General features: G+C 51.7%; 1 protein-coding gene across 2 annotated transcripts in view; it reads right to left on the reverse strand.

The window, feature by feature from the left end:
- Positions 1-25,605, reverse strand: part of LOC105097704 (VAC14 component of PIKFYVE complex) — a 94,176-nt gene that overhangs the window by 19,596 nt on the left and 48,975 nt on the right. For both annotated transcript variants that reach the window (XM_064488983.1, XM_064488982.1), the window contains exon 14: positions 17,766-17,898. In XM_064488983.1, the coding sequence (XP_064345053.1) occupies positions 17,766-17,898 (133 nt within the window). The remainder of the gene's footprint in view (positions 1-17,765; positions 17,899-25,605) is intronic.

Here is a 25,605-nt window from a genome sequence, read left to right on the forward strand (position 1 = left end):
ACCCCTTCAGTCTATGATATGTGACCTTAATCAGGTCCTTGGAGGTAGAGTCTGTCCTAGGACAGGGAGGCGAAAGGTAACCCTGCATCTCTGCCATTTCCCCCTTCAAACTTTGGGGGTGACCTTCTGAGAAATGAGGCAGGCAAGTAACAAGTTTCGGGAGCCAGGGGAGGCTGGCTGAGGCTGCTCCACTGTTCCTGGGAATGGCTTAGGGACACCCCATGCCCCAGTAGTCTTCTTGTTACCAAGCTGCTCTGTTCATGCTTTCCTTTACTTCATCCCACTATTTCCAAACTAGTCCTTTGTTTCAGGCCAAGGGATCACTTCCTGCTACTGTTTATATGACCACAAACACTTACAGATGGCGAGCACCTCTCTCTCACCTCTGTCACTGTGGAGTTCAGAAACTGAGGCCTTGAGATCCCAGGACTCTGCTCCTCTAACCTTAAAGCCACGTACCCGACTTGGGTCCAGTGTTCCCATGGTCACTGCAAGGAGGCCAGAATGTCCCCCATCTCAAACTCTTCACCAAATGGGCTGTCCTTGCAGGGGTTGGTCCAGAGTGATCATAGAGATTCACTTCTATCTTACTTCCTGAGCTAACTTTCCTCCTAAGGATTAATGTGCTCTGAAGTGTTCCCATCAGGGGGGCTGTCATTTTGCTTTCCTGCCCTTGGGCGCCACACACACCTCTCAGCAGGGAACCACCACGCCTTGTCCCATCAGTGTCCTTACCAACCCAGATGGTCACACAATTACCCTCCAGAAAAAAGAGTGCCCTCCAAGCCAGGAATAGCCCCTTACTGAGAGACCCCTGACTCTGGTTGTACACTGAAGTCATGTGAAGACCATCTGGGACACCAAGACCACGCTCAGGCCCACTCCGGGATGTCGGCAATCTGTATTCCTAACAGGCTTACAGTCAGGACTGAGAACCACTGCTCCCAGCTTCCACGGCTACCAGCCTGGCGATGCCACTCTCCGAGTGGAAATGGGGAGATTCCACCAGCAGCCCCAAAGAGCGCACAGCTGCAGAGTCTGGGCTTAGTTTTGGGTGAAGACCCTCACGACCTCCTCATGACCACACCCCCACCTCCCCAGATCCTGGGTCCTAGTTTTCCCTAAGTTTCTGCCTCATCTCCACCTTAGAGCCCTAAGTCCTTGGTACGCAGCCACGATTTGCTCAGTTCAGATGGGAAGAACAGGAGATGAACTCTCAGGCCAGACCTCTGCTTGCCCAGGACTGTCCTGCCACCCTCTCCTAAGGTGGCGTCACCTCTCCCAGCCTGAGATGCGGATGTGCTGGGGGAGGAAGCTCAGCTCCAGCCTGCCTCTGGCATGTGCCTCTCCCACTTTTCTGGCTACATTTGGCTTTCACAGGAGATAACAGTCTTCTATCAGGGAACTAGAATGATTAGTGTCTTTCTGGCCTTCAGATCTTTAGTATGGGAGTTTTATGGAATTTTATGAACTGAGATTGTTTTCTGTAGCTCTTCACAAGTGCCCACTTAAAGGGCACTGAGATAAATGGCAGAAAACAGAATGAGAAGTGAAACACCAAAGCCCACTGCTGGTAACAAAGAGCAAATATCAGAGTAGCCTCACTGCGGAGTCTCTTGGACAATTGTGAAGAGATTGAAGTAAAAGGGCTGGGAGGATGGAAGGGTCACAGAAGAAAGGAGGGGACAGAGAGAGCGTGGAGGGGACTCCTTCAGTCCTTTGTGGCCACATGGAAGGGGGAGGTTTCTCTTATTTGTACCCTCATCCACCCCAACATGAGGCTGAAAAAATTCCTTTTATGATCAGTCATTTTTAGGGAAATTTAAGATGCATGAAATAGGCTTTTCATCTGAATGTTCTTTTCCAGCCCAGGAAATCTTTATCGGATTAAATGCATGAGAATGAGAAGGGGCCCCATATGTGAGGCATCTGTTAAGTTCCTCTGGTGACAGTGTCCTGCAGGTGCCTGAGGAGTTCCAGGTCTTAGCTACCAATGAGGCCCCTATACCCCAGGAGAGGTGCCAGGCCAGGAGCCTGCTGGGGAGCCACCCACCACCCCATCATCACACCACTGCCCATTGAGCAGAGAGACTGGGCCACTGCACGCAGAGAAACGGGCGATGGCATTTTAACACCGATGTGGCAGACTTGATAAGGGAGAGTGACCCTAAGCCAGTCTGCTTTGACCAAGAGATTAGAAGGCAGTGTCCTAGTGAGCTCGGGATCCTGAGGGAGCTACGCCTGCTGAACGCCAGGTGATGTGAGTGAGTGAAAACAGGGCAACTGTGAGTCTGAATCCTCTGCTAGAAAACCAGGACCACAACCACAACCAAACAGAATCAAGTATTTATAAATGCAAAGGCAAAGTTTTGGAAGGACATACATGAAACTGAAAGCAGAGGCTACTTCTGGGGGAGGAAGTGGTGGTGCGGGTCTTACATTTTATACTATATTCTTTGGCATTATTTCAAATTTTATCATACATGGATTAAGATTTTTTTTAAACAACAAATAAAATATTTAGAGTCCTACACATTTGGGGATCATCTTGGACTCCCTGGTGGAGATCTCAGAGGCAGAGCAGGGGAGATTTAACAATGCAAACAAGCATTTTACAAATGAGAGGATCAACAGCCGGGAAATGATATTTTTAGCTACTGTGGCTCTTTGCTTCAAAGGCGTAGGTTTCATCTAAAACCAGGCAAACCTCCTACAAAGTCTGCCTGTTTGCAAGGAGTGATTAGCATAATACTCCTTGCAGGAGAAAAGGCCTGGCTCCACTCTGAGGCAGGAGTGCCTACTACAGGGGAGGCTTCTCCTGAAATAGAATCCAAGCAGAACAGCAAATGTTATCAATGGAGATGAAGCCCCCGCCTTCACTTAGAGCTGGAAAGCTCCCTCACACCGAGAGCCCAGGGATTACGGGTGCCACGCAGCCTGGCAGGGTGAGATCTGAGAGTCCACATCCGAACATAGCTGTGCAGGGGAAGCCTACGCTTCTGAGGTGCTATTTAAATCACTTTTGCCTCATGCAACCACCGTCTCCCAATTTTAAGAACACAGAGTCTGGGGAGCCTTTCTAGATGCCCCTTCTGAGGGGAGGGACAGAGCTAAGTCAGGCTGAGAAAGAGGGATGGACTTGGGAGACGGCAGCAGGGACAATGGCAGCAGGACTCAGATGATGAAATCTCAGGGAGGTGCCCTCCTCTGGGGCTGCGCTGGACCCGTGAGAGGCGGCACAGCTGTGGGAGAGACGGTGCTGCGGCTTGGTGCCACCCTCTGCCCTCCCCAGCCCCTCGGGCGCTCACGCCTGTCCAGGTCTATCCGTCCTGCCTTCCTTTCTGGCCTCTCCTCTCCAAGCCGGGGCCCCTCACTCCCCTCCACCATTATGCTTGGCCTGTGGCATATCTTTGATGGCTGTCTTTTCTCTCCTAGAAACTCCCTAGTTGGCTCAGGAAGACTAAGCATGTAAAGAGAGGTTTGAACTTTTCTGCAAACACCACAAGAATGAAATAAAAGCTGTGACCTTCCAAGAGCTGTAATTACAGATAATCATCTTGGGAGCTGAGCTGGGACAGATATCACTGGGCAGCTGCTCCATCACACCAGGCCCAGCACCCCATCCTGGGGGGAGTTGACCTTGGGCTGTACCGTGGGGCTGGGGGCAGAAAGTGGCAGTGCGGTTGCCATTCAGGCATCACTGGCAGGAGCGGGGCAGAGGGACTGGTTGGGAGAGGCAGAGAAATGGAGGAGCAGTCCTTTCTCCAGGGACCCCTCCCTGCAGGGTCTCCACAGCAGTAAGATCACAGGTCTTCCTGTGGAGGGTCAGGGGACCAGGAAATACTCACAGACGGAGTGCACAGTTGAAGATCTGAGAAACCAATTACCACGCTACTAGGGGGCTGCAGAAGCAGAAGGAGTTGGACTGGGGCGGCTGCTCAGGCTTCAAGGGCAGGAAGGAAGTGAGCTAACTCCAGGAGCCTGCCAACTGTTGGGGCCAGGGGCTACCGGCAGAGGTGGGCGGGGGTCCCCATCAGGAGAGGGGCTCAAAAGAGGCAAGCCTCATCTGCTCAGCTCATGTGGGAGGAAGGAAAAAGCTGACTCTTCTCTGGAAACAGATGAGGCAAGTTGGCTGAATTTACAGGTACCTGGAATTAACTGGCTGAAGGCAATGTTCCCTGAAGAGCCAAACGTGTCAGGGCAGGGATGTCTGGGGTGTCGAGAAGGTTTTAAACTTAGTCCAGATTATCTGCTCAAACTGCTGGTCCCAGCAGCACTAAACCTCCTAGAACGATGCAGCAGCCAGATCCCTTGTCTGGCCAGCTTCCTGAGCTTGCTGAGCTCCTTGAGCACCCTTTGGTGTTTTAGGCAGCTAATGGCACAGCGGTAGGCAGTGAGTAAGTGTCCCCATCATCATGAGCCCTGGGCCCACTTCCCTGCCATCACTGGAGCTCAGGGCAGGGGGCTCTGGGACCACCACCTCAGGTGTGTCCTCATGCAGCCCCGCAGGCCTCCTGGCTCTGTGCCAATCTGAAGACTGCAGGGTGGCCACACGTCAGGGATGTCTCTCAGGATTTGTGCACACACACAGCAGGTGGACAGTTTTCTGAACCTGCCTGAGCCCTGCAGTGGGACCCTCACTGGGTCCCTTGGGGCTGCTTGCAAGGCAGCTGGAGGCCCGGTACCAGCCATATTCCCAGCTCCCGGGGTGCTCGGGCACTGGCCTCTGGGCTTCTGAGCAGACTCTTCCTACAACAAAAGCATCTTCTACTCCCACCCCTACCCACAGCGAGTTTATCATTCATGGCTCAGGTAGACAGTATCTCTTTCTAGAAGCTTTTCCGACAACTCCACTGGGCCTGGACACTCCCCCCACCTCTCTGCTCCCACAGAGCATCATTGCTACCTGCATTTATGACCACCCCTGGTTGGGGGCAGGGACTAGCTCTGCTCACTGCCGTGCCCCCATCAGTGGGCACTGGGATAGGCCTGCTCAATGACAGCTGGCATTTCCTAGCCCTCTCTAGGCCAGTACAGCAGCGGCCCCTTCTGGGGGAGGGGGAGCTGGGAGAGACTTATCTATCCTCACAGGGGAGGGGCCGAGCGCTGGCTCTCGGCAGTTCCATTCAGAGACGAGGACTCTTGCCTGGCCTGACAGCTGTGGCCTAATTTCCAGGGCTATACCCAGGATCCTTAATTTTACCCACTTGGTTTTTTTTCATTCCCAAAGCAAGGGGAAGGAGAGGGATTGTGGGTGGGGGAGGTGTGGACAAATGGAAGGGACGAGTGCCGTGGGGCTGCAGGTTTCAGGCAAGCTGGTAGGGACTGTGCAGAGAGGGGAAGGGATGGGGGTGAGGAGGGCCAAACTGATTTTTAAAAACAATTTTTGATAAGGAAAAAAAAAAATTCTCAAATCCTACCCCCCTAATTTTCCTCGGTAAACATTTTCAACAAGGTCACAAATGCACTGGCTCTATAGATTTTTGGCTTCAAACCACATTTCAGGCAGCCTTTAAAAGCCGATTCTTGGCGAAGCTTCAGCTGAGCCCGAGGAGAGGGAAAACTAGGGCACTTCAAAGCTCTGAGAAAACATCCAATCCAGGTCACAGCTTCTTGGCTCTGCAGAAGCTGTGGGGCACCCCCTTCCCACAGGCCTGAAACTGTGGACACCCCCGTTCCCGCCATTTCTTCCATCATCCACAAATCACAACTCTGGGCCACACGTTTCTTAGTCACTTGTCGCCTGTCTGCCGATGTCACTAGACTGAAACCTTAGTGAAGGCAGGAACTGGCTCTTGGTTCCATGTGTGTACCAGGCTGGCGCAGGGACTGGCATGCTGCAGGCACCCCAGGAAGAGCCAAAGAACAGACCATGGGGAGTGAACCTTTGACCTCTGCCCCCTGACTAGGGTAGCCAGAGCTCTCCCTGCCCTCCACGACGCTCCTGCTACACCTGAGTGTCCTGTCTGCAGACTGTGGTGACCAGGCCTGCGTTGGCCCAGTCCAGCTGTGGCACAAGGGCAGCATGGGGGGAATATTACTGGAAAAATCGGAGCCTCAGTTTCCTCCTGTGTGAAAGCCTTTGGCTGACCCTTAAGGTCCCTGCTGGCCCCTCTGAACTAAGCCTAAAATCTAGATGGAGATTCTCCCAGTCTCTGTTCAATCACCATTCTGGGAGCATACTGTGGGGAAAGGGTACAAGCAGCCTTGCTGGGAGGGGCTGGGCCTGAGTCTGACTCCCCAGCCCCACAGGCAATGAGGAGGGATCAGCTGGAGACCTGGTTTGTCAGATGCAGCTGTACTCCCCACCTGCCTCCACAGTGGTCTCTGGGAAGGTCACTGGTCACACACACAGCTCCACCCTCTCCCTGCCCTCCTTCCTGGGGGACAATCCAGCTATTGGGAGGGGAGGTTTCAGGGGGAGGTCCCTCCCCCTCTGCAATCATGGTGAGGCTGGGCCCTCAGGGAGGCCTGCTTCCCACCCCTTTTCAGCTAGCATGTGAACCTACACTATGGAGTGGCACTGGTTGGATCTGCTTCCCAGTGTCCACAGCTTAGGATTCTGGTTCCAGAATCAATTTTCCACAAACAATGGCTCCTCCTTCTGCCTTTGAGGGTGGGTGCACGATCCCGTCCTGAACAACCAGGGCACAGGGACAGGTCCGGTGAGACTCAAGTCCAGAACTGCTGCTGAAGGCTGGTGCTAAGGGACAGGAGTGAGCTGAGAGCCGCTGGTGGCTGTCTTGCCGCAGGACAGCCAGTCTGTCAAGGAATTGCTGACAGAGGAGAAAGAGCCAGCTCAGCAGTGAAGGGGTAAGTAAGAGCGAAACCGGAGTACACGAGGAGGATTCTAGTCGTGGACCTGCCGATCCTTGTCCCTGACTACATACTACCTTTATTTCGTTCAACATAAGGGTGAGAACTGGTTCTCTTCACGAGCAATCAACAGTCCAGACTGGGTAGCTCTGAACAGGGTGGGGTCTATCTAGGTGGGGGCTGAGGAAGGAGGAAGGGAGGACACCTGGGGGCAAGTCTTAGTTTGTTCAATGGCTTTTTTTTCTTCCTTTTTCCCTAGAAAACAACAGAAAGTGACAGTCAACTCCAGAACTCCTGCTTTCCAGGAGCTGAGCCTGAGGGAGGGGCTGTCTGCCATATCAGAGGGAGCAAGGGGCCGGGAAGGTGGTGATGGGAACCAGGCCAGCGCTGGGACCACCGATGCCTCCACCTCCCGGGCTTCCTATCTCTGACACGTGCAGACAGGGGGTGGATGATATCGCTCATCACAATTACCGTCACCATCGCTACCGGTACCTACTGCACAGTCACCGGGTGCAAGACACTCTTCTAAACACTTTTTGTTACATCATTTAATCCATCATTAGTTACTAGGAGATCATGACGGTCACCATCTCCATTTTTCACATAAGAAAACTGCTCAGGAAAGCAGCCATGTGGGGCACCCCTGAGGTGTCCACTCCTGGGAAGAACAGCCCTTTTCTTCTGGAGAGCTGTTGCTCCCCACTCCACTTGGGGTTCTGTCAGGGCTCCCCAGGGAAGCCAACCAGAGCTCCTCCCAAGCATAACCAGCAGGGGTGTGATGGCCACGTGATGTGGTGGTCACCACTGGAAGAGACCAAAACAATGAAGTTGACCTCAAACAAAGGCCGAGAAAAGATGCCGAATTCTTGGACCTCACAGCCCTCTGCCGGGGTCTGGCTATACAAGCCAGTCAAGCTCCCCTGATTATTTTGGTGCCTTTGATCTGTGTTCCTGCCTCCTGCCACCCAAAGACTGCTGACCACCATAGTTAGATTAGCGGTTCCCAACTCCAGGTCACAGACCTCCACTGGCCTAGCTGCACCAGAAGCTCCTGGGGTTCAGTCGGGGTGGGGGCTGGAGGGGGAGTGGGAATCTTAGTTTTTACAAAGTGCAAGCAGGCTGGACTAGGTGACCTCCAAGACCCTTTCCAGAGCTAAGAAATAATACTTCTGGGCTTTAGGTGGATTGTATTCAGTGTCCAGGTCACTGGGAATACTTAACAAACATCAATCAGAAACAGGCAGCTTTATGGTTAGTTCTCATGAACTCCTAATCCCCTGAAAAAGCACCACAAACCATAAAAAAATTCTAACTGAGAAGAAAAATTGGTTACCTGGGCTGCATTAAAAATAAAGAACTTCTGTTCATCAAATACTGTTAAGTGGGCAATAAGGCATACCACAGAGTAGAAGATAATTACAGTACAGACATCTGAGAAAGACTCAAATCCAGAATATATAAAGAACTTCCACAAATCAATAAGAAAAGCACTGAAAACCCGATTGGAAAATGACTTGAACAGGCTCATTGCAAAAGAGGATAACCCAAAGGCAAAAAGTGATCAGAAGTTCATTAGTCTTCACGGAAATGCAAATCAAAACCACAAGGTAGTATCACCACATACCTACCGGAACGGCTAAAAGCAAGGACTGAACAGTGCCAAGTGTTGGTGAGTAAGTGAGCAATGGGAACTCTCACACAGTGTGCATGGGAGTTGAAATTGGTGCAGCCACTTTGGACAGTATCTACCAAAGATACTGTATGGTCCCCGATCCAGCAATTTCTAGGTATTGTCTAAGTGAAATGTACACATACATTCAATGGAAGACACTTGAAGGGATGTTCACAGCAGCATTATTCACAATAGTGCAAAACTGAAAATAACCCAAATGCCCATCAATGACAGAATGGGTACATGAACCGTGGCATCCTCACAGAGTGGGGTGCTCTACAGAAATGTGAACTACTGCTGTACTGAACACAGGTGAATCTCCAAAACACGAAGTGGATCAAAAGAAAGTTTACAGTTTATAAAAGTGCACAGACTGTATGATTTCATTTATATAAAGTTCAAAAAGTCAGGTGAATGAAGGGATGGTGTTAGAAGTCAGGCCAGTGGCTACTTTGGGGAGGGGAGTAGGGGTAGTAACTGAGAGAAGACGCAAAAGGGATCTCTGGGTGCTGACAATGCTCTACTTCTTGATCTGAGTGCTCGTTACATGGGTGTAGACAATTAACAAAAACTGAGCTGTGATACACTTATGATTTGTGCACTTTTATACAATGTGTTGCTCTTTAATGAAAAATTTACATTAACAAAAGTCATCATGGGCATCGTAGCATGGAGGGAGGAAAGGATGTGATGTTGCCCTGATTAGGAAAAGGAAAAGACGCTTCTGGGGCACTGAAGCAAAAAGTGTCAAACTTACGTGGTTAAGAAAGAGAGAGGGCTTTGCCAAAGAGATGGCAAAATTGAGCAAAAAGCAAGTTAGAACTTCTGGGGACGCAGCAGACCAAGAGTTAATGACAAGGCTCGAGGGTGAGGTGGAGACACGAGCGCCATTATCAGGCTAAAGCAGAGGTTCTCTGGGGGAGCAAAACAAGGAGGCTCAGATGGCCCCACGTTTGGGAAACTGGTCACGAGTGAGAGCTGGAGCTGGAGCTGGGGCGCGTGACTGCAGTCCAGGCCCGGAGTGCAGCCGGTGGGAATGGATAAAGGGATGTAGAACTTCACAGTTAGGAAAGCAGCTTCTGAAAGGAAAGAGTGAGAGGCAAGGCTCAAAACAGACAGCACAGGATGCTCGACAGAGGACTTAGAGAAAAATGAGAGGTGACTCAGGCGTGCACTTGAAATCTGTCTCAGCTCAGCTTCAAAGAGGGAGAGAGGCCAGTGTGGATGATGTGAGCAACTGCGATAAACCACAAGGAAAAACAAATAATCTGGGAGGCAGGAGGGGGTGAGACATGTTCTCTTGAGCAAGAGTCAAAACGGAGATTTAGACCAAGAAAGACATTCACTGTCCAAGTGCCAGGCAGTTCCAATGAGATTATGTCATCTAAATATAGACCGGAAATAGGCCAGGATAATGGATGGGCAGGAGTCTGGAGGGCCTGGGGCCCAGAAGGAAGACAGGGAAGGACACACAGATCTCAGTGTTTCACTTCTGTCTGAAGGGTGGCAGCCAGCAGGATGAGAGCCCTGGTAGAGGATGACGAAGAGGAGGGCACATCAGGACGGGTCTTGGTGGGGATTTTCTGTGGGTTAATGACTCTGGGTGAAGGGGGACATCACGAGAGAGCACAGCTTCTTTCCAATGAGGTGGAGGAAAAGCAAGTCCAGGCTGGAAATTGGGCAGTTTTCCCAAATGGCCCCGAGTCTGGAAGACAATCAAGAACTTCAGCTCTGGGATCCCTGGATGGTACACAGCAACCCCAAGAAAATGTCATAAGACGGAGTGAGGGAGCTGGGGGCAAAGGCTCTGATGCTAACAGGGGTATTAAAAGATACAGGACAACAGCAACAGACCCAAAACCCATACTCTCCTGGGAGTGGAAGCTGCAAACTGTTAAAGAAAGTCCCCATGATCCACTTCAGATCCCAAAAGCTTCTCTGGTGGGTCCTGGAAGCCTGGGTTACAAAGCACCCTTCCCAGTGGACTGAATGCTGCTTCACATGGGCTTGTGCTCGTTGTCTGAACTGACTTCAGACCCAAGGTTCTTCCAGGCCAGGGCCCCTCCAAGGTGCAACCGTCATGTGCTCTGAGACAGGAACTCTCCTTCTACATGGAAGGGGTGGCTGGTCAGATGGCCCTTAACAAACTGCACGTGATGGAAACTCTTCTGTGTATTTTTCTTAAGACAGGGGCAGGTGCATGTGTGTGTGCATGTCTGTGACCTTTGTGGTGACCCACTAAAACAATCCACTTGTGGGGAGAGACAGGAGGACCACACATGGGCCTCTCAGGGCTGCCTGAGGAAACCCAAGGTAAAAAGGCTGGGTTAAAGGGATACAAGAAAGAGATTCCTGAGAACTGTGTTCTCCAATGGACGAACAAGACACACTCTGCAACGGCTATTCTAGGAGTTTAAAAGCACTTTTAAACTAAGGATACCATTTGTCTGTCCAGGTTCCGATGCAGCCCTACTCCAAGGCGGTAGGAGAATGGAAGTGACCGTTAGGGGCCAATTCCAAACCTGCTGCTGTTTTGTTAAGTTGCTAGGTTATGATACCCATCAGCTACTTGCTAATTAACCAAGCTGTCTGGACTTACCAAGGTCAAAACTTTGCTAGTTTCCTGGCATCCTAGGGTAAAGTATAAACAGATCCAGAGACTACTGCAGATTCCACCTCTCAAGCTTCAGAAAGAAATTCATTATCAAGTTCTCAGCCCCTGGCAACAGTTCCTGACAACCACCCCGAGCCCTGCCAGCTGTCTGAGCCATGGGCTGGGGTGTAGACTACAAAGAAAGCACTTTTTAATCGGAGGCTGGAAAGGGCCCAGCAGGTGCCAGCACCCATAAGATGAGTCTTTAGATGACTTTTAAGGCATCTCTTGTGGTGAGTGCGGGACAGTTCCTGAATCCTCAGCCCCACAACAGGGGTTCCCAGATGTGTGGCGCAGGTGAATGGCTGGTTCTGTGGGTCACATGGCCTCCCGCTGTCAAGTTCACCTGTGACCTCTAACCTCCCACAAGTCCTGCTCACAGAGAGTGGATCCCTGGCCTCCTTCTAGCCTCTGCTCTATCAGCACCCCCTACCACAAGGGCTGAGGAGGGCCCTTGAAACATGGGGACACTTTTCTCTAAAGCTCCCCAGACTTCCAGAGTACACTGCATAAGGCTCCCTCTGGCCAGCACTTCCTCACCTCCCCCTACACCCATGGTGGCACCTAATTAATCCCAGCCTGGCCTTGCAAGGCCCATCACATGTGGTTTCCATATTCCAGAAGAAAATATACCACTTCTTGCCAGGAGCACTGTGTATAGGCCAGTGGGCTCTACAGGGACAGCATGTGGACTGCTTGGGGGAGGCAGAGCAAAGCCACTGGCCTGCCCCCAGCCCTCCCTGCCACCACTGGGTCACAGATGGTTCTGTGAGGTGCTGGGATGTTGGCACTTTGCCACAGATGAGGGGACAAGGGAAATGGATTAGGCTGGGCTCTCTGGGCTGTCTGAACTTTGCCCCTCCCAAGGACATCTTTTTACCTTGGAGGGCAGGGCTTTCTCACAGGCAACCTTCTCTGGCATCTAAGATCATGCCTCTCTGCCATTTCTGAGTTAGGAGAGCAGAGCCAAGAGCTGGTTGTGCAAAGCGGCTTCTGCCATGCACTCCCTTTGCTGTCCTGCATCTCAACGGAAGCACCCTGGCCCTGGCCCACAGAAGATTCACACGAGGAGCTGGGCAGACTGACCCAAAGCCAACAGAAGAGAAGCTTCCTCTGAGAGGGATGTAAGAAATTCCTTGAAGAGATCCTCTAGCCCTGTTCAATGTCTTGTCTCCTTCCCTTCAGCTGAGGACCCAATCAACATGGCTACAACTAATAAAAGATCCAAATCCATCTGCATTCTGGGGAGATGGATCAGGGTCTCTTTTAGCAGAAAGACTTAGGTTGGTGTGTGTTTGTCACAGCAATTTGGTTTTATTCTGAGCAAACGAACACAATCCATTAAAGGGGCAAGAGGAAGAGAGACAAGTGGGGCCTCTTAGACGCTCTCTCCTGCAGGCTGGGGGCCAGAGGCAAAGCTGCTTTTCTAAAATGCCATGTGAATGGGGAATCTGGGTCTTGCCACTTTACAGATTCATTTTTCATTAGCATCAGCACAATGGGCTTTTAGGGGCCGGGTCAATGCCCCTGGCAGGTAAGGAGGAACATAGGAAGATACAGGGAAAAGGGGGTGCACCTGGCGCCAAATGAACTGCAGAGACCAGAGGATACAGAGATAGAGGAGGGGAGCTGGGGTTGGGAGGGATCCACAGTGTGGGCTGCCCCAGCCACCATGGCCGGAGGAACATATAAGGACAGCAAAGTGGAATTTCCCAATTACGGCATGAAAGAGAGCTTCTTCTCTTGAGCCATCAATGCCCTGCCCCTCCCGCTCAGCAATTAAAAACAAGTCCAGTTTCCAGTGGCTTCCTAGGCCTGGGCTCCCCTGCCCCACCACCCACCTCAGGGGCCAAACAATTCCCCACTCCACTTGCCCTCCAACACAGGGCTCTGATGCAAACCCGGGGCACTGGGAAGGGGCGGGCAAGATTAGCAGGGGTGCATCTTAGGGACTCTGAGCCTTAGCTGAACTGGAGAGGCTGCCAGGCTGGTCTGTGTCAGAGGCGAGAGGAGGACCAGAGTAAACTAGAAGCCTTATCATGGGGCCTCTTGGGATCAGGGGTCTCATGAAAAAAGCCTCATGATGGCTCCCCCCTCTTCCACTTGGCGCCCTTCCATCTTAGGGGCTCCCTTTCTCTGGGGAGGGTGCTCGGGACACCAGCCACGAAGGACTGCACTGGTTGGGGCTGGAGCCCTCGAGTTCACAGCACAGTCACTCGTTGAAAAGAAAGCATTCTCTGGCAAGTCCTCTTTGCAAGGCAGCAGGGAAGAAGGGGAGGGGAAAGGCTCAGTTGATTAAGCCAAAGGATGGCTGGCCAGAGGGCCGTGTTGGCCGGCAGAACGAGCATCCTCAGCTTCGCTCCCTTCCCAGCACAGAAGCAGGCCTTGTAAAGATCACAGCTGTTGGACTACGCTGGAGTTCATATCACAGTTTATCAAAGAGGCTGCGTTTTCTCCCTCCTCTCCTTTTCTCCTGAGTACAGTGGAACGGTTCGTGGGAAAACAAGCCCTGTGCTTGTTCTGCCTGCACTGCCGGGGAGGGTGGGAAGAGGCCAGAGGAGGGAAGTGTATACGAACACCCACTTGGGGCAGAGTTGTTTTAATGGGCTGGGGCTGGGCGGCTGGTGGGTGCTCTGGGTGCTGGGGCAGCAGGCCTGGAGCACCAAAGCCAGCTCTCTGCACAGAAGGTTCAATTATTTCACCCTGTCCCAGGTCTGGTTTCCCCTCCCCACAGACCACTGTGGGAGGCTGGGGCCACACTGTGAGGTCTACCAAGCTGTGCTGAGAGCTGTACCATGCACAGGCTTACATAACTCTCCCTGCAAAATGACAAGGAAGGCACGATTATCTTTGTCTCACAGTCAAAGTAAAACAGGCTTAAAACCAGGTCACACCATGAAAAACCAGAGGAACTGGGGTTCAAACCCAAGGCTGTTTGGCTGGAGAAGCTCCCCTATCAATTTGGCTCACCAGTGCCTGTGGCACCGCAACCCCTCCTGTGGAGCCCTGGGGAGAGGCGTGGGTGTGGGCAGGGCTGGGGTGCCCCGTCCCAGCCCACACTCAGCACTCCCACCCCATGTTCCCATTTTCCCTCTGTATGTGGGCCTGGCCTCAGTCCCTGCAGCCTGGAGAAGGGCCGGGTCCTGGAGTGTGTCACAGTCTGACTCATTGGCATCTCCAAACTCAACATGCCTCTGAACTGTTAAGTCCACAAGATAACAAGGCCATTTGGACACAGAGAGGATGGCTAATACTGCTGGAGTTTGGGGCTCCACTCCCAATCCCCATGGAGGTGCAGCCCGGAAAAGCTGAGTCGGAGAGAGGAAATGCTCTGAGGCCTGAGGAAAGTCATGCATTTTCCTCAAGGTCAAGACCCCCCACCAGATGTCTGTCCTCAAGAACTCCGGATGGCTTTGTCCTTCTATAGACAGGAGCTGATCCTGGACTCTGAGCTAAGCACTGCAGAAATAACGGCTTTTCACCTGTTTGCTGGAAGAATCTCTTTCTTTTTCTTTTCTCAATGCCCAATCTTAAGGGTTGAGAGGAACAACTTATAGTTGGCTTAACTGAAGGCGGGGGTTAAGAATCATTTACTGTGTTTCTTATCAGGCCTGTGGCTGCATCTCAGCAGCCTGCAAGCACCATTATCACGATCCTCTTTAAAGCTATCAGCAGAAAATAAAGAAATGAAATGAGAGGCAGGCAGGCAGGCTGACACTCCGAGTGCTGGGCCCCAGTGAACCTCTGCTAAAGGGCCTTGGCCCCTGTCTGACCACGGGAAGGAGGAAGGCACAAGTCTTCAAGGCCTCCTTCACATCTGATTCTGTGCTGTGTATACCCTGAGAACCCAGATTGGGTGGCCGGTACGCTGGCTTAGCAGGCAGCAGGCCCACAGGAAGCTGTAGAACAAAATGACAGGTGCTGGTGCTGGTGCTGCTTCAGGGGGGACAGTGGGCTGGACAAATGCAATGAAGGACCAGGAGGAACAACATATGTGAGGGGCCCATCCACAAGGCTCCTGGGTTCTCTGTGCCCAGGCCTAGGAGATCTCTGTGGCTGTGCGGGCTGGGAGTGAGGTACGTCCTGGAGGACAGGAGTGATGCCCTCTGAGGCCCCAGTGTGGTCCATGAGGGGTGTGAGCCCTGAACAGTGAGTGGTGCCATGCTGGATGTACTGAGCCCCAGGAGGATGAGGAGGGAGAAGCTAGGGCCCAAGTGGTCCTGGCTCACCGGCTGTGCAGAGCCCCTCAAGGCCTCTGGCCTGGCACTCTCACAGAAGGGACAGAGTGGCGGCTGCAGAATGAGCAGAATGCCGGGTCTGCAGCCGAGATCCAACCAAGCCAGGCAGGCATGTGGCTTCCTCTCATTTCCCTCCTGCAAAATTAGGATTCCATCAGCCCAGGATGCCTGGAGACACAGCAAAGTAAGCAAAGCCTCACTCACTGTCTTGGAGGCTGTAAATGGGAACGTGGCAGTGACAAGGTCACTAGCCTCTCAGAGCCTCGGCGCTAGCGGGTTGGGAGAGTACCCATGCGCGCACGCCCACGCTGTCTGCACTTCTACTAGCTGCTGTCTGGGGATGCTGCTGACTCCCTGAGCTCCTGCTCTCCAAGCCCCTGGGGGGCATGCGAGGCTGACAAAGGATGGAAAAAACCCATTACAGCCCAGTTCTCCAGAGAGGAAACTAGATACAAGTCTCTTTTTCAAAGTCCTCTCTCTCCACTGCTTCTCTGAAAAGTCTTCCAGGCAAGGAAGACTCATCAAAAGAGCTGACACCTCTGCAGTTTGGAAAACCACACAAAGCTAACTGTCACTTGTTTGGGAAGAGACCATCATTTTCCTGATCCAAGGGGAGTCTCTTGCACCACATCTAAGCTCTACCTCAATCCCCGAGTGTCCAATTTGATGTGGAGAAAAACCGTGGAAATCTTCCTCTTCTGGCCAGGGAGGATATGACTCCATTCTTGTCCCTCTGTAACTGTGGTTGTCACCCAGGACAACTGCGCTCCCCAGGGCACCTCTGGCATTGTCTGGAGACATTTTTGTTTGTCCCAACTGGGTGGGTGGGGTGCTACTGGCATCTAGCGGGTTGAGGCCAAGGATACTACTCAACATCCTATAGCTCACAGGACACTCCCTGCTGCAAAGTATCCAGCCCCAAATGCTAACCATGCTGGGGCTGAGAAACCCTGCTTTCTCAGAGCTCAGAAAAGCAGAGGGGCAGTGACACCCTTCTACCACCCCAAGACACCTTTTGGTGGTCTAGACCATCAGAAGTCCCTTCCTCCCAATGGGCAGGGACTTCGTGGTCTTGCTAATTGCCTTTCTGGCCAGGCAGGCCTGTCCGCTCCGGAGACTCAATCTTTTGGCCCGATCCCTGGGGCGGCCTCAATGCCACCTTCCACCTGGAGCTAGGGCCCAGTGACTCCCCCTCCTTCACCTCCCCACTGCTGCTGACACCAGAGTCCTGGCTGTCACTCCCAACCCCCTCTCCCCGCACTCCCTCAGGCCATCAATCACTAATCCACCACACTTCTTACTAATTCCTGAATCCCGCTGCTTCTTCCCATCCCCCTACCAAGCTGCCACCTTGGACAACAGACTCCCAGCTGGTCTCCCACACATCCACCCATTCTCTCCCAGCAGCATAGTCATCTTTAAATAAAAACAGGTATCTGGTCACGCCACTCCCCGCTCATGGCTTTCAGTGATCTCTGGGTAAGGGCCCCAATCCTTAGTATGGTCCACAAGGCTGACCCCTCTCCCTGTTGCCTTCTGGTTTACCGCAAAGTGAACCATCCAAGCTCCTTCCTGCCTTGAAGCCCTGTGAAGGCTGGACCCTCTACCGGAATCCTTCTTCAACTCCCCGATCCCCAGATGGCCTCAGGAGCCCTGATCTTACTGGTTAAGGGGGGCGCCTAGCCATCATCTTTTTTCAGGCCTCCTTGGTGACCCACCACACAGCCAGGGCCAAGAACCACTGCTGTAGAGTATCTAGGGCCACTCAGATGATTCTGGGAAACTCCTCTTCCCCGCTTTTTTGGGGAGCCTGGAGAAATATGTGCCCCATCTAGATTCCAATGGCCTGAAGTTCACTCTTCTGGGGACTCTGCTCCTTGGAGCCAAGCAAGAGGCAACGGGACAGACCTGGCCATGCTGCTGGGGGTGACAGTTCTGGAGGCCTCCAGCAACTAGGGCTGGTGCCCTGGGACTGTCCAGGGCTGGGCTCACACAGCATAAGAACCTGGTTCCACCAGAGCCACTGCGGCCACCAGCCGTGGTCAAACCCAGCACAGCCCCGTTTACACTCTATCTGGCTCACCTCCTTTCCTCCCTGAAGGTACCCTCAGGGATGTTTAATAATAGCATATTTAACCTCAAGGAAAACTGTCTCAACAAGTGAAAAACTAATTCATTTGTTTGAAAAATGGTGACATTGACTTGCCCCATGTCACTGGCACCAGCAACCCAGTGTGAAGGGGGAAACTCCTTCATTTAAGGCTCAAAGGTCAGGAAAAGGAGGCAAGAGGAGCAGAAGAGAAAATGGTTGCTTCAACATCTTGTGTGGTGTGAGAATGAAAAGCTGAGGCTATGGGAGAAGAGAGGGCAGGCAGAGGCTCACCTGATGATGAAGGCGCCTCTGACCTCCAGGAGCTTCCGTTCACTGCTGAACCTCTTGAGAAGGTTGATCATGAACTTATAAAAGTAGGAGTTCATGGTGGGAGTGGAAGGAGAACATTCCAAACCTTTGGTACCTGACAAGAAAGGGACAGGGCAGGAGTTTATGCTATGTATTCACAGGATATAAATAACTGTCAATGCCAGAAACTAGGGGAGGGTCTATGTGGAACATGATGAGGGAACATTCTCAATCAAGGGCCACACTGATGGCAAAAAACCCAGGACTAAACAAGTTTGCACAAGCCAACACAACCCCGCTTACTGCAACAGCACCATTTCCCTGTCCACCCCTCCAGCTGACCCCCCATCACTTAGCGGACACCTCCTGTGTGTGAGGCCTGCTGCTCGGTGCTATAAAGTTTTGAAAAAAACCAAACTTTTACTCATTATCCAAATAAGTAAAATACATTTGGGCTTTGTTTTGGCTGGTTAAGAACAAATGGCGAGTCAAAGAGAAAAAAGAGGTAAGGCAGGCACACATCCTCAACGGTCAATAAAGCCGACAGACCCTGGGAGGCAAAAGCCACACTCCTTTCCCACTGCTGCTTAAGAAAAAGCCAATTATGCACTCAGCCACCAGGTTAAAGACGGCACACGCTGACAAATGTTACCAGGTGTTTTATCTTCACCCAATGTTTGGAAATCAGACATTCTTCCTCATTTTCAGGCAAAGACTCTCGTTTAGGGTAGTGCTCTGAAGACTTTCAAAGTCCCGAGCTGGCTTTACAACCAGAAGCACATTTGAGGTCTCCTGATATGTGTCCCAGCTGAAGACACACTGAAAGCCAGATATAGCCCCCTGTCCCAGCCCGAGCCTCGCCCATGCTGCCCTCTGAAGGCTCCCAGCCCAGAGGAGACGAGGGCAGGGCTGATGGAATGCTTAGATGATCCTGGTGTAGTATGAGCATACGCCCCGTGGGGACCCTCCCCTTCCCCTTCCCAACACACGCTGACCTCAACAGCACTGCTGGGAAAAACTGTTAGTGATGGTAGCAATCTTCACTCCATCTGCCTGAGGCATTAAGAGGGCATCTGATTTTTTAAAAAAAAATAACAGCTTAATAGAGATGTAATTTGTATACCATAAAGTTCACCCTTTTAAAGTATACAATTCAGTGGTTGTCAGTATATTCACAAAGTGGTGCATCAGTCACCACTCTTTCTAGAACATTTTCATCACCCCAGAAAGAAACTCGGTGCCCATTAGCTGTCATTCCCCACTTTCACCAGCCTCCGGCAACCATTCGTCTGCTGTCTCTACAGATCTGCTTATTCTGGACATTTCATACAAATGGAATCATGCACTATGTTCCTTCTTTCACTTAGCATATTTTCAAGGTTCATCCATGTTGCAGTATGTATCAGTCCTGTATTCATTTTTATGGTGAGTAATATTCCATTGTATGGATATACCGTATTTTATCATCACTTGGTGGATATTTGGTTGTTTCCACTTTTTGGCTACTAACAATAATGCTGCGATGTACATTTATACATATGTTTTTGTGAGAACATGTTTTCATTCTCTGGGTTATATACCCAGGAGCAGAATTGCTGCATTATATGATAACTATTTTTAACATCTGAGGAACTGCCAGACTGTGTTCCACGGTGGTTGTACCATTTTACATTCTTACCAGTCATGTATGAGGGTTCCAATTATCTCTGCATACTGACCAACACTTGCTATTACCTATCTTTTTGATTATAGCCTTCTTGGGGGATGGGAAGTAGTATCTCATTGAGGGTTTGATTTGCATTTCTCTAATGATTAGTGATGCTGAAAATCTTGTCATGTGCTTATTGGCTATTTGTATATCTTCTTGGCAGAAACGTCTATTCAAATTCTTCGCCCATTTTTAAACTGGGTTATTTGTCTTTGTATTGTTGAGTTGTAACAGCACTCTATATACTGAATGTGAGCCTCTTATTGATATATGATTTCCAAATATTTTCCCCTGTTTTGTGGGTTGTCTTTTCATTTTTTTGATGGTATCCTTTGAAGCCCCAAATTTTTAATTTTGACAAAGTCCAATTTTCCTATTTTTTTCTTTAGTTGCTTGTGCTTTTGGTGTGATATCTAAGAAATTATTATTTAATCCAAGGTCATACAGATTTACTGATTTGTTTTCTTCTAAGAAATTTTTTTCCCCAGCTCTTACATTTAGGTCTCTGATCCATTTTAATTTTTGTATATTGAGGAAAGAGTTCAAATTCTTTTGCATGTGAAAGAATAGCCAGTTGTCCCAGTAAAACATATCTTTTTTTCACTTTATAGATACTTCATTTTTCATATTTTTTCCAGCTTATTTGATATAATTGATGCATAACAATTTGTAAGTTTAAGGTGTGCAACATGTAGATTTGAAACGCATATACTGCAAAATGATCATAACCATAATGTTAGTTAACATCTCCATCAACTCATATAATTACCATTTATTTGTGGTGAGAACATTTAAGATCTACTCTCTTACCAACTTTCAAGTAAATAAATAGTATCATTAACTGTAATCATCGAGCCGTACATTACAGCCCCAAAACTGTTTCATCTTCTACCTGAAAGTTCGTACCTTTGGACCAACGTCTCCCCAATGTGGTATCTTAACAGCCAACCGATAGCTACCACTTACTAAGGACTTACTATGTGCTATGCATGTCTAAACCCTTCAACACAGTATCTAATTTAATCTTCAGAACAATCCTTGAAAATATGCTATTACTATTTTCAATATATACATAGAGAAGCTGTGAATTAGCCTGATGGTTATCCAGGGTCACAGAGCTGGTGAGTGGTAGAGCCTCCGACTCAGGCATCTGGTCTTCAGAGGCCACATTCTCAGCAGCTCCACCATGCTGCCCATCCCTGGGGCACTGGTGTTAGGGTGGGCTTGGGGTTTGCAGGTTAGGAGGTGGTACCTTTCTAGGCAGGAGGGCAGAAGATGGCATAAAGACGAAAGCCAAGGTCCTGCCAAGACTGAGGAGACAGAGACCATGATACTGTCAAGAGCTGAAGAGAAAGCACCTTCTCTGGGAATGCAGGGAAGATACTGGGGGAAGCAGAATGGCCGGCAGAGGCCTCTGGGGCCATCACTTTCTGGGCTGACCCCTCTCTGGCCCAGGAGCCCTGTGGGAGTCATGATTTCCTCCCCAGACCAGGGAGAGGATGGCATGAAACAGGCAGGGTGTGGGTTCCCTGGGAATCAAGCTTGGCTGTATGAGGGGATATCAGCTCCCAGAAGCAGCAGCCCAAAGCACAAAACAGGAACGTGTGGAACCATCCAGAGTTCTACAAGTGAGCCGTACAGAGGAGCCCCTACAGGCTGACTTCATTAGTTGTCAGTGGCCAGGAAACAGTAGTAAACTTTTCCCCAGCAGTTCTGTCATTTTGCTGAAATCAGACTTCCTATGTTCTCGTGTGGTCCTTACGGGGAAGTGGCTGGGAATGTAAAATGTATTTTCTGTTTTCTTTTTCCCAGCTGTGAATTACTCTATAAGGATTTCTTACCAGGAGCCATACCTTCAAATCATGGTCCTCTCTCCTAAGCCTCCTTGACAGTTCCTGTGAACTGTGCATGGGCGAGCCGTGGGTGAGATGCCCGGTTCAAGGGCAGGCCTCACTGAGCTTCTTGTTGTTTGCAGTGTGTTGTTCTGGGTTCCCATCCGGAAAAGCCTGGCCCAGGAGGTCCTGAGTGACTGTGGAATGGCAAACAGTCTCTGCTCCCTGGCCCAGAGGGGCTGTTTGCAGAATCAAGTATCACATTCTTACGGATCAAGTTACCCCAGGCCCAGCTGGGGCTGATCTCTGCAGGGGTGGCTGCAGATACAGCTGTGGAGGCAGCCCCTCCTCTCTGTCCCCACACTTGAGAATATGATTTCTGCTGTCCCCATGGTGGCCTGGCTGGAGGGCAGAGGCTGCAATCCCCTACACTGGAGGTGTGTGTGGATTGGAGTCCAGCTCCCTGCACCTTCTCCTGGGTGCTTGTTCATGATGGCTCCTTATGTCCCTGACCCCCTCTTGTTTCTGTATGTGCACCCCTATCCCATCTCATTTCCAGGCTTAGGATCTAAAGTATTCCAAAGGACAAAGGGACCAAAACAGGGACTGACCATAAAGAAATCCTCCCCATCTGGGGCCACGGTCCCCATTCCTCAGGGGCTGGGTGTCTTGGGTAGGCACTGGGGAGAGGTGCCGGGTGGTTCTGTCCTTACAGAGGCAGTGGGAAGCATCAAATACAGTGTTTTCGAGCTTGGCTGGGAAGTCCACCACATCTGGCTTTAGAGCAGATCTCCACTCAACCACTTACTAGCTGTGCAACTTTGGACAAGTTATTGAGAAAGCTGCCACAGCTCAGTTTAAAGACTACAAAGAGCAGGAGGCCAGATGCAACCTGAGAGGGGGCTGGCTGTCCTCTTGAGGCTGACTCAGCTGATGGGAGCTGCCCGCGGCCTTTGGCCCTTTAGGCACCCACTGGCCGGAATGGACCCTAGTCAGTGCTGTTGCCCCTGAGGAGGAGCCTCTACAAGACAAGATGAGGGGCCTTGGGAAGCTCGCTGAGGTCCCAGCCCCACAGCATGGAGAAGAAAGGTCTGGGCAGGGCCGTCCTCTCATGGTGGGGTTAGGGGTGGCAACACTGGCTGGGTGGGCTGGGCAAGTATGGGGTGAAACACAGTGCTCACTGTGGACAGGATGAGGGCCGACTCCGTCCCTCCCAGCCTCAGTTTCCCACTGGCCTCACCAGGCACAGTTTTGCCTAACCAGCCCTTCAGGCCCAGCTGGCTTGAGGGAGAACCTGTGAGATGTTCTCAGGCAGGGCTGTAGGCGCTGGAGGAGGGAAGGGGAAAGAGAACAAACTCACCCCAGGAGTGTTACTACAGGGAATGACAGGCCTCTCTCAGCTGAACTAATTTCTGCCCAACCGCAGCCTGCTCCTCCCCGTGGGAAGCTCACAGCACCTCTGCTGGCCACCTCTGCCTCCTGCTCATCTGCACATTTGACAAGCTTGGCTGGGAATTGGCCCCCTTTCTCAGTAGCTCTGATAAAAGCCAACTCTGCTGAGCTCTCTCACCAGGTGGGCCCCCCGCGCTAGGTGCTGCCCGTCCATTGTTAGGGGGCAGAGCCAGATAGAAGCCCACCCTCCAACATGTGCTATGAGGATCTGCTGGGATGACAGGGCTGAGAGGCTTTTATTCAGGTGGCATTATTGACAGCACAGTCTTCCAGGCCCATCAAAGATGGTGGGCGAGCCGTTCTGGCTGGGCGACCAGGAGGTGGGGAGGAGAGGAGAGGGCTGGGATCAACCTGGCCATGGGTCTCAGGAGGGAGGGGCTCTTTGAGGGGCTGAGGAGAGCGGGATTTCCACTCCCCAATCTTGCTGAGATGCCACTCGCCTCGCATTTCTGGTTTAGAGAAGCGGGTTCTGGCAGGAAGTTCACGTGACCGCCGGCTGGCCGAGGGGCAGACAGATGCTGTCGGGAGCACCCAGTACACAAAGCCAGGCTGGTGGGGTAGGCGGCTGGGGAGCCAGCCCTGCAGATGTTACTAAGTGAAACCTGATGTGGCGACATGAGAATCTGCAGAACATCTCACAAACAACCTTCCTGGGGATGTTTTGGATTGAGTTTTGTGGCTATGACGTGAAGGAGCCTCACATGTCAGGATAAAAATAGCCCTGGCCTCAATACACAACGCGAGTTACAGTTCAACAAAACCAGATGCAAAAACATTAGCAGCCCAGCCCAGGCCCAGCAGGATCCCTGCTCCACTCCCAGCCCTCCCATCTATCTCCCTGCATGGGTTGGGGCTTGTGAGCCTGCCTGACCAGCCTCTCAAGGGGGCATCTGGATCTGCTGCCCTAAGGAGGTGGGGGAAGGGCCAGAGGACCCAGATCTACCCTGACTGGCAGGGCAGTCTTGAGGAAGAGACACCTTCTCTGGGCCAGTTCCTGTCTGTGAACCTCTGGGGGATAAGGAGCATAACGCAGTGCCTGGCACAGGAAGTGCTCTGAGGAGGGGGCTGCATGACTGGGAGGCTCGTATGGAACCAATAAGGATGGGGAGTTGGGGGGAAGGGGCACCTTCTGCACAAAATCAAGGTGCTGGGAGAAAGGACGGCCTTGGCCTCTTGTGAAGCAAGGTCTCAGGGGGTGTGGAGTCTGCTGAATCAGAGGGCCCAAACCTCACCGCTGTGTGGAAAAAAGGTGGTTAAGATGTTGCAACAATGGTACCCTTGGGACCTGATCCAAAAGGCAGTCACTTTCTTTTCTGTGGCAAAGCTGGGGAGCCCTTTGCCCCGGGCAGTCACCCAAATCCAGGAGGCTTTCCAGCTGCCTGGTTCAGAGCAAGAGATAAACTTATAGGCCACAGCAGGGTCTGGGAGGAACTGCCAACTACAGGGCAGTGGAGAGGGGCTGCACAACAGCACTCCTGCTCCTGCAGGAGCTGGGTCTGGGGCCGAGGGCAGTCTTAGAGAGAGCAGGGTGAGGCCTTGGGCTGATCAAGGGAAATGGGCCTAGGTAGGAGGGGGCCAGGCTCTCTATCTGGTGATAGGGCCTCCTCAGACCCGGCGTTGGGGACTGGTGACAGGGTCTGACCCTTACTGGGCACTTGATGCTGGGGATTCAGAGATGAGTACAACAGGCCCCTGTTATTGAGATGGTGCTTCTGAAACTGTGAGGAGCATACAAGTTACCTGGCGATTCCGATAAAATTGACTCTGAGTCTGGGCTAGGCCTGAGCACCCACATTTCTGATGAGCTCCAGGTGACAACGAGGCTGCCACAGTCTGCACTTTGAGTAGCATGGGTCTAAGAGGTCATGGCCAGGAAGGAAATGTGTGAACTCCACCACCCATGCCATGTGGTGGGCAGAAGGAATGGAGGCAGGAGAGAGGAGTCTGGCCTGGGATATCGCAGAGAGCCACACAGGGGAGGGGCCATCTGAGCTGGCCCAGAGCACATGTGACTTGTCCTTATTAGGACAAAGGCAAAGGCAGCACTTCACATGTATGGGGCATTTATCTGAACCCCTTCCATGTAAGAGCTCACAGTGTCCCCAAAGGACCCATCACCCAATTTACAGGGGAAGAAGACATGGCACTGAGGCAGGACACTTGCCCAAGGACACTTGCTCAAGGTTGGGTACAGCTGGGCTGTGAACCTAGATCTTTCTAGGACCCCAGTGCCCACGCGCTTTTACGCTGCCTGTAAAGGGTATGTGGGAAGAAGGACCTTGAAGGCTCAAAGGGCAGCAGGCAAGGCTTTCTAGGGGTGGGAAATGGTCTGGTGTGGCTGGAGGAAGAGGTGGGCAGGTCAGAGAGGGAGGAAGCAGAAGGGCAATAGGTGAGATGCTGAGGTGGCCTAAGGCTGGAATGCAGTCCCTGAAGTCACTGTGAAGAGGTGGGACACCCCCAAAACTGCCAGGCTAGGGCCACGGCCCAGCACCCAGAGAAGGAGGCTGGACCACCAGCCCTGTCATAACTGGTGGACAAGGGTGGGGTTCACATGTGTTCCCATCCTCTGAGTGTGAAGGTGGAGAAAGCAGGTTCTCAGGCCAGGCTCCTGGGCCAGCACCACCGTCTGTCATGATCCCTCAGCCCAGGTGGGAATGACAGCAGTGCTCTCCTTGGAGATGAGGTCGTGAGGGTCAAGGGGCTGATTCACGGTGAGGTTTAGTGTAGCCAACACGTGGGATGTGCTTAGAACACGTGTCCAGTCCTACACAAGAGCTGAATGTACGAGAGGTACTGTTATTACAGGGAAAATTGCTCAGGGATGGGTTTC

This window comes from Camelus dromedarius, chromosome 9, assembly GCF_036321535.1.
Source record: "Camelus dromedarius isolate mCamDro1 chromosome 9, mCamDro1.pat, whole genome shotgun sequence".
Classification (NCBI taxonomy): domain Eukaryota; kingdom Metazoa; phylum Chordata; class Mammalia; order Artiodactyla; family Camelidae; genus Camelus; species Camelus dromedarius.